The following is an 8,319-nucleotide window of genomic DNA, read 5'->3' on the forward strand; positions in this document are numbered from 1 at the left end:
CATGAATCCATGCTGATTACTGCTAATGATACAGTTTTCATTTTCATTTTAAAATCTTGTATATAGTCCCTTATCATCCCCTCCAAGAGCTTGCATACTATTGATGTTGGGCTAACTGGTCTGTAATTCCCAGCAATGTATTTTGGCTCTTTTTAAAATATTGGTGCTACATTGGCTTTTCTCCAATCAGCTGGTACCAGTCCAGTCAGTAGACTGTCAGTAAAAATTAGGAAAAATGTTCTGGCAATTACTTGACTGAGTTTCCTAAGTACCCTTGGGTGCAAGCCATCTGGGCCCAGTGATTTATTAATGTTAAGTTTCCCAAGTCTATTTATAATTCTGTCCTCTGTTAGCCATGAGGGTGCTTCCTGTGATGTGTCATGAGGACAAACAGTTTTGGTTAATGAAGCCCCCCGATTTCCTCGTGAAGACTGAGGAGAAGAATAAATTCAATATCTCTGCCATCTCCCCATCCTTTGTAACTAGATGTCCCTCCTCATTCTTTATGGGGCTAATATGGTCTGTCCTCCCTTTTTTACTGTTTATATACTTAAAGAGTTTTTTGGGATTTTTTTTGCTCTCCTCAGCTATGTATCTTTCGTGTTCTATCTTAGCCGCCCTAAACTGCACCCTTACATATCTTGTTGCATTCTTTGTAAAGTCTGAATTCTGATGATGATCCCTCAGTCTTGTATTTTTTGAAAGCCTTCTCCTTTGTTTTTATATGCATTTTTCCAATAGAGTTAAGCCATCCAGGACTTTTGTTTGCTCTTTTAAATTTATTTCCCAATGGGATGCACTAGCTAATGCCCTTATTTAATATGCTCTTAAAGCAAACCCATCTCTCCTTCATGTTCTGTAAATAGCGCTCCGAAAACACCCCTGCCCATTGCAATGAATGCCTTAAAAGCGCTTTGAAAGTGTCCCAAACTGGACTTTATACCTTTAAGATAAAATATGCCCCACTAGCGGCCAAAAATCGCAGCTAAAACGCCGCTAATGCACGGCAAAAATGTCTGGTGCTTTAGCGCTGTTTTAGCGGCGCTGTAATGTGAAAGGGGTCTTACGCTTTGACAATAAAACCTGGAAGTTCATTGGTTACTATGCACAGCTGTACCAGATTCTGAGTGCACCAGTTTTAATAAATCTCTCCCAGTGTGTAACTGCCTGCCAGTATGAGGTACGAGCAGACAGGTTACACTGACAGTCTGCAATAGCCTTGCATTGCACTCGTGACCTGCTGATTTACAGCCTCCCAATAAAATAATAATAATAAATGGACATTTTTTTTTAACCTGCAAAAAGATGTGCATTTATTTTTATTTTTTTGAAAAGGTGAACTTCTCCTTTAAACAGAATGGGTCGTTATACAAGGTAAGAGTTCTTTAATTGGCTTTAAATGCTGGGCTGTGTTCCTGACACTCATTAGAGCTGAAGAAACAGCTTTGCTAAGCTGTGAAATGTTTTCAGCTCTACAGAACAAGTCTGGCACTTGAAAAACGGGTGTGTCGGAGGCTATTTGTGCAGTATTGTGAGGTTATTTTAATCAGCTTTGCTTCATTAAGTTCTAAAGCTCATCGCTGCCTATACACCTGCTAGACTTGACTAAATCCCCCCTCGCCCCACCCACATATTAGGTTCGGCAGGAAGGGCAATATCTAAACCATATTTATAGGTTTGACTGCTTACCAAATACACTCCCTGTACCAAACTGAGCTGGTGTTTTTATTTGTCAGGGTGGCTTTTTAGTTTTCAGGTGACCATAGATGGTAGAGAACAATGTTTGGGGAGCTATCTGTTAACAGAGAGACAGGGTCCTCTATTATATTAGGTTGACATGTAAAATAGCGCAAGCAAAGCAATACTCTTCCATCTGTGAAAAACTGGAGCCTGCTTGCACACAATTTTTTTTTTAAGTTGGAAAATCTCAGTGTTAAATGATGAGAACCTTCAACAGCTGGATATGCTAATTATTTCTCTCTGAAGAGGACAAAAAAAAATCTTGATTGCGACAAGTGATGCTTGAAGCAAGAGCATTGCTTGCAAAACTGTACCATTTAATGCCACCTTGAGTCTTGTCTTACCTTATACTTTCTATACTTGCAATGTTATGTGTATCTTTGGTCAGTTACAGTTAACAATTATACTGGATACAGTATTAAAATGACTAAAACGTATCGACCAAAAATAGATCTGCTTTCACTAGTCTAGCTACACCATACTGTTAACACATGACATTTTACTCCTACACATATACCCTGTATGTAGTCAAAGCATCCAACCTCTTAGTGTTTTCCATTATATTTTCAATAAACCTAACATAGCAGTAGAATTTAATTTATATTTAACTTTCTTTTGTTAGAACATCATTACTGCTGTTTTAATTTATTTAAACACCTATTTATGTTAATTTGGATTCAAGGTTAACAACTTGTAGATTCACATTCCAGATGAGGTGTTATGTCCCGTACACATGGTCGGACATTGATCGGAAAATCCGACAACAAAATCCATGGGTTTTTTCCGATGGATGTTGGCTCAAACTTGTTTTGCATACACACGGTCGCACAAAGTTGTCGGAATTTCCGATAGTTCTGAACGCGGTGGCGTAAAACACGTACTTCGGGACTATAAACGGGGCAGTAGCCAATAGCTTTCGTCTCTTAATTCATTCTGAGAATGCGTGGCACTTTGTGCGTCGGATTTGTGTACACACCATCGGAATTTCCGACAAGGGATTTTGTTGTCGGAAAATTTTATAGCAAGCTCTCAAACTTTGTGTGTCGGAAATTCCGTGTGATGGAGCCTACACACGGTCGGAATTTCCAACAACAAGGTCCTATCACACATTTTCCGTCAGAAAATCCGACCGTGTGTACAGGGCATTAGAACTAATGCTGGGCAACAACCAAAACTGACACCTGGGATTTCAGAGACGTGGCTCAGGTTCAGTTAACTACATTTAAAAAGCTCAGGTTCACATCAATGAAATGGTAGCTGACAGATATATCTGCAGCAGTAAAGCCAACCGGTTGCCAAGGAAACATGCTTTGTGCCAAGATGCCAGTCCTCACACGACATCAGCGCTTGCTGATACCTCTCTCTAGTTACTAACTGACTTTAGCTTTCCAAACTTCAAAAATGGTGAATAAAGAGGTTACATTACACATGCTGCCACAGGGATCAGATCTCAAGAAAGTTCTTTCAAGAAAAAGAACCAAAAGCCTACCATATGCTCTGCAGTATTAAACAATTTACTGACTATATCCGGAATACTTCAAGGTGTCCTCTAAGAATGCTACAGGAAAAAAACAAATCCTGAATGTGGATCGGTAACAGGTGTATAGACAGAGACAGTACATTACCCACACTCCTCAAAAATCTGATATGGCACACACCCTTCACATTCTGTGCAGATGCCTTGCTTGAAGGGACACTGCAGATAAGGACTACAGATTGATACCAATATTAATGACATTCGTTTTACGGTAGATAGTGATCCGAGCCTGTCTGGTTGGCATGAGTATATATCAACTATTGCTTTTATGTGGTTTCCTCCCTACTGCCAACATCCTGCCAAGATTCTACACTAGAAAAGCGTAATCCTGAAGGCAGGCTAGGCCTTGTTAGCTAGGATTCTACAAAAGCAAGCTATGAATCTGGAGTGGACATTAAGATATTTTCCATGACAGGTACAGCCATCCAGGGGATAGTGCAGTAATACACATTTGCTACTCACCAGGATCCTGTCTTCCAGCTTTCTGGGTCTGGTCTCCAGTTGCACTCTCTGGAGACGAAACTCTCCTCCAGCCCGGCTCAGCAGCTGTCTAATGCTGTCTGTGGAGACAGTGTGAGACAATGCGGTGAGCATATTGATACTTTTTACATGCAATGGAAAAATCTAGCAGGAAATCTGAGCTATGCACCATGAGTTTGTAGGCACTTTTACTGCTAAATGGTACCATGGCAGATAATGTATGGACGCAAGCCATGAATAAGTCACTGCTACGTGGAGCAAAAATAATCTCACAACCCACACATTATATACTACAGTGAGACAACAGGAGGCTGACTTTCAGAACAGTGCTTGATATAACTACAATATAAGATGCTGTTCACACTTAGTTTAGTATGTGCTGGATCAGTACAAAAAAATATAATATATAATAAAAAAACAAGTTTATTTCATGTAAGTCAAGGTTATGTGATTTTTGGGGCCATCTGCATGTCAACAAAAGTGTTAGGCCATTCACAGTCAGGGCTTACGAGTAATTACTTATGAAGTGACCCATGACCTTTCATATTGGCGATTCGTACAAGTACAACGGCTATGTATAGGGAGGCAATTACACAGATAATGGTGTTAATATAAGGATCAGGGGGCAATATATAAGCGGTATATGACAATGTAGATAAAAGCTAATGGCAGTGACATGGATTTGCATGGGATGACTAGATAGATAGATAGATAGATAGATAGATAGATAGATAGATAGATAGATAGATAGATAGATAGATAGATAGATAAAGCTCACTCACCTTGCAGTGCTCTGCAGGGCTCCATACACAGCTGGTTCATGGCTGCTGCATTTCTTGCTCTGTCATAACATCAGCTGCATGCAGCTCCTATGAGCCAAATCCGTTATTCAGAATACGGTGTGTAGGTGTGGGGTGTGTTTGTATTCCTGTATATACGCGTACGTTTACCTACCCCCTTGGTGTACGCAGAATGCCACTATTTCCATGAATGTAATTAGCTCTGTGTATGAACATTGTATAGGGAGCCTATGTCACCAATGCTATAATGGTGTGCTGACATCTCTCCTCTGCCTATATTGCTGCTTTGTGGACTGCTGTTTGTTGTCAGTCTCTCACTCTGGATAGCAGTACAGAGACACAGGGAACTGCGTATGTGTGTGAGCCAGGGAGAGAGACACTGCTTATGTGTGTTGGTGTGAGAGAAGGATAGATGGAGAGTGTGTAAGATATAAGGAGGCAGAGAGAGAATAAGGGAAGTGGCGAGGGTTGGGGGTGGCACACAGTGCCATTTAACTCCTTCTCTCCTTTGTAAAGGAAATCAACCACAGTCACGTCTTCTCTCCTCCATACATCTTTAAACAGATACGCGAAGAATAAACCTTTTTTTTTTTTTTTAATACGTTTAATGCGTTTGAGGTCTGAGCTTGCACGGCTAAATTTTCAGCGTTCTTAAAAAAAAAATAAAGCGAGCCAGAAAGACAGCAAAATGTGTGCTATGACAGGAGATTATTTATAACTAGCAAACACATTATGCAGCTCTGCATAGAAGTACGACAAGATAATTATATATTAGTAACAATAGAATCAAACAGAGAGAGAGAGCAAGGGAAGAATAGTTGGTTTACAGGCAGGGAGCAATTCCAATTCATTATGATGAATAACAATTACATATGGATATTACATTAACAGAATGACCTTTATTTAATAAGGCAAAGAGGGATGTGCAAAGTGCTTTAATACAGAGATGATTAATCAGTGGGACTATGGGTCAGGAATTACCAGGTAAAACGATTAACGACATTCACAAACAAAACATATTCAAAAAAATGCAAATACGAACATATTTTTGGACTATTACCCATCCAGTATGTATTGTACATTGTGGAAGATCCGCATTCTTTGTTGTAACTTTTGTATTCTCTTTTGCGAAAAAAATACTTCAACAAAAATATTGAAACAGAAAAAAAATGCAGATACGTAGTGTAATATATTAAAGCGTTGGAAAACATTTCTTCCCAATTTGGGTGTACAGATAATGAATTTACCCAGGTCCCTGAAATTAGTTGACCCTCGTGGTTTTTGGGGGGGGTACAGAAACACCACTATAGCCTCCAGAATCAGCGATCGCATTTCATTATGCTGATCAGAACACATGATGAAAGGTGAAGCTGGGTTGATTACTATTGATTGCTGCACAAAAATAGACTTAATTACAATAAAATAAAATCTGATTGTCTTTTTTTCCCAATATGCACTCATTTTTTTCACGATTTGGTGGAAAAGGCAATGAATATGCACAGGTTGCATGGTCCCTGAGCTGAGTCGACCTGCATGTTTTTTTTGTTTTTTTTTTTGAGGGGGGGTTTCAGAAGCACTGCAGAAACACAGCCCCCAAAATCATTTTTGATTATACCGTTCAGAGCACATTTTCCCACTTTGTGCTTTCTTATTGGAAAACACCTTTACGGCTTGGAAAACATTTCTTTCCAATTTGGGTGTACAGGCAATGAATTTACCAAAACTGCATGGTCCCTGAAATAAGCCCATCCACAAAGATTTAAAGATGAGGGGTAGGGCATAAAATGTCCCCACCCACCACCTATGGGATCACGGCAGACAATGTAAAAATGCTAGAAGCTGTATAGAAAATTTTCAAAATAAATACTTACCAGTGATTGGTTGCTGAAATGACAGTTGTCCAAAAACGGTCCCCTGCACGAGCTGTTACCTATAAAAGAAGAGAGGATGCGTCGTGAACAAGAGGTCGGCGGGGAGAAACAGAAGAAAGCACATCCCACTCTCCCACCTCTGTCGTGAACTTTTTTATAAGGTTTGTCCCTTTCTTTGAATGTTACGTTTAATTGAAAGTGGTAGCTCGAGCTTCAATAGCTGAGCTAAATGGTTATGTATAAGCTTATACTTATGTTATAAGTGTTGCGTAACTATTTAATTAATTATTTACATATGGTTTGGTGTTGATATAATCAATTATTTATTTATACCTACAGTGATGACGGAAAGTATTCAGACCCCCTTAAGACTGGACCGAAGGTCTACGTTCCAACAAGACAATGACCCTAAGCACACAGCTAAAATAACAAAGGAGTGGCTTCACAACAACTCCATGACTGTTCTTGAATGGCCCAGCCAGAGCCCTGACTTAAACCCAATTGAGCATCTCTGGAGAGACGTAAAAATGGCTGTCTACCAACGTTTACCATCCAACCTGACAGAACTGGAGAGGATCTGCATGAAGGAATGGCAGAGGATCCCCAAATCCAGGTGTGAAAAACTTGTTGCATCTTTCCCAAAAAGACTCATGGCTGTATTAGATCAAAAGGGTGCTTCTACTAAATACTGAGCAAAGGGTCTGAATACTTAGGACCATGTGATATTTCAGTTTTTCTTTTTTAATAAATCTGCAAAAATGTCAACAGTTCTGTGTTTTTCTGTCAATATGGGGTGCTGTGTGTACATTAATGAGGGAAAAAATTAACTTAAATGATTTTAGCAAATGGCTGCAATATAACAAAGAGTGAAAAATTTAAGGGGGTCTGAATACTTTCCGTCCCCACTGTATAATAAAGGGCCACTGCCTATTCCTTCCACAGGTTTGAGTCAAAGAGTGATTATTTATTATGGATTCATGAGTTCTGCCTACGAGAGGTACAGAAACACTGCTGTAGCCTCCAGAATCAGTGATCATTTTTTATTATACTGACCAGAACACATAATAAGGAAGTTGGGTTGATTACTGCACAAAAATGGATCCAACTGCAGTAAAATAAAATCTGATTGGCTCTTTTCACACTTTGCACTTTCTTATTGGAAAACATTTCTTCCCAATCTGGGTGCACAGGGAATGTCACAGATTTCCTGAAATAAGTCGATGAATGTAGATTTTGGGAGGTACATAAACACTGCTGTAGCCTGTAGCCTTCAGAATCAGCTATTTATTACACTGACCAGACCTCATGATGAAAGGTGAAACTAGGTTGATTACTATGGATTACTGTACAACGGATGTAACTACAGTAAAATAAAATCGGATTGGCTGCTTTTCCAGCTTTGTACGTTTTTATTGTTCTTCAAATAAGCACAATATATCAATGCACTGAGTGCAGTAATAAACAGCAGCCATTCACTAATCATCTTTTGCTGGTCTGCCTGCTCTAAATTGATGAATTGCAGCATTTATTTTGGTAGATTTAAGCTACTGCACATCATTGCTCGTTGCAGTGCAACAATAAGCCCCAGTGATCGTTTCTGATCAAATGACATTGGTATCCATACACCTGCATTTATCTCCGCTGTGGTATAGCTGGTAGATGCCTTTCTTATCAAATCTCTGCATATTAGAAACCTGGCAAGACTCTATAAATGGATAGCTAGCTGGCAGTGTGATCAGTACAGTGTCCAGTGCAGAACACTTAGTGAGCTGCTTGCTTCTGATCTATGCATTTCTGGATTTTACAAACTGTGTTATAAGGAGTTCCAACTACGAGATCAGTAAATACACACTCTATACACTCAGTAAGTGTTTCCAGATATTGCTTCACC

General features: G+C 39.5%; 1 protein-coding gene across 4 annotated transcripts in view; it reads right to left on the reverse strand.

Moving 5' to 3' along the window:
• Window positions 1–5,029, reverse strand: part of CARMIL3 (capping protein regulator and myosin 1 linker 3) — a 150,490-nt gene extending 145,461 nt beyond the window's left edge. For 3 of the 4 annotated variants that reach the window (XR_012244587.1, XM_073632564.1, XM_073632545.1), the window contains exons 1-2: window positions 4,540–5,028; window positions 3,740–3,837 (exon numbers count right to left, since the gene is read on the reverse strand). Coding sequence is in view for 3 of the 4 variants with exons in the window: in XM_073632564.1 (XP_073488665.1) it covers window positions 3,740–3,837; window positions 4,540–4,579 (138 nt within the window). In the remaining variant the exon portion in view is untranslated. Of the gene's footprint in view, window positions 1–3,739; window positions 3,838–4,539 lie in introns of all 4 variants that reach the window. The other variant, XM_073632554.1, reaches the window with a different exon arrangement.
• Window positions 5,030–8,319: the final 3,290 nt, after the last annotated feature.

Source organism: Aquarana catesbeiana, linkage group LG01 (genome assembly GCF_042186555.1).
Source record: "Aquarana catesbeiana isolate 2022-GZ linkage group LG01, ASM4218655v1, whole genome shotgun sequence".
NCBI classification, from domain to species: domain Eukaryota; kingdom Metazoa; phylum Chordata; class Amphibia; order Anura; family Ranidae; genus Aquarana; species Aquarana catesbeiana.